At 69.7% G+C, this 659-nt stretch overlaps 1 protein-coding gene across 1 annotated transcript in view; it reads left to right on the top strand.

The window, feature by feature from the left end:
• The first annotated feature begins 64 nt into the window (after positions 1-64).
• The window catches only part of RPS17 (ribosomal protein S17), a 3,906-nt gene continuing 3,311 nt past the window's right edge, over positions 65-659 (top strand). Inside the window, exons 1-2 of the mRNA XM_006152848.3 lie at positions 65-183; positions 430-581. Of these exons, the coding sequence (XP_006152910.1) occupies positions 181-183; positions 430-581 (155 nt within the window). The 5' untranslated portion in view covers positions 65-180. The remainder of the gene's footprint in view (positions 184-429; positions 582-659) is intronic.

Here is a 659-nt window from a genome sequence, read left to right as displayed (position 1 = left end):
CCGGCCCCGCCCCCCCCCCCGCCCACTCAGGAAGCGCTGCCGCCCCTTTCCACCAGGGGCCGCTGTGGTGCTCCGGATTGGGCCCGGCGCGTCCCAGGCCGGGCGGAAGCGGCTTTCTGGCCGGCGCTTATAGGCCTCCCTTGTACTTCCTGTTTCCTCTTTCACCAAGGACCCGCCGACATGGTAGGTGCTTCGGCCTTGGCCGCTATTTCGCTCCACGTCCTGCATCCGCAGCTTTCCCGGGCCTCGGCCCGCAAGGGGAGGGCCTGGGTCGGGCGGCCGCGGGGCCCTGTCAGGCTGGAACCGCAGCGGGCCGCTGGCTTCCGCGTTACCGCCCGCACTCCCCGGGCTCGGCTCTCCAGGCTTGACGCCGCCGTCTGCCCGGGAGGTTGTGCGGCTCGCAAGTGACCCGGTCTTCTCCGCCCGCAGGGCCGCGTTCGCACCAAAACCGTGAAGAAGGCGGCCCGGGTCATCATCGAGAAGTATTACACGCGTCTCGGCAACGACTTCCACACGAACAAGCGTGTGTGCGAGGAGATCACCATCATTCCCAGCAAGAAGCTCCGCAACAAGATAGCAGGGTGAGTGGAGGCTGCACGCGGCCCTCGGGCCGGGGAGAGGGTGGAGAGCCGCGGCCCCGCGGGCTGGCGGTGGCCCTG

Source organism: Tupaia chinensis, unplaced genomic scaffold, assembly GCF_000334495.1.
Source record: "Tupaia chinensis unplaced genomic scaffold, TupChi_1.0 Scaffold000359_1, whole genome shotgun sequence".
NCBI lineage: Eukaryota > Metazoa > Chordata > Mammalia > Scandentia > Tupaiidae > Tupaia > Tupaia belangeri.
The sequence above is the reverse complement of the archived record's forward strand: the minus strand, read 5'-3'. Positions and strand labels throughout refer to the sequence as shown.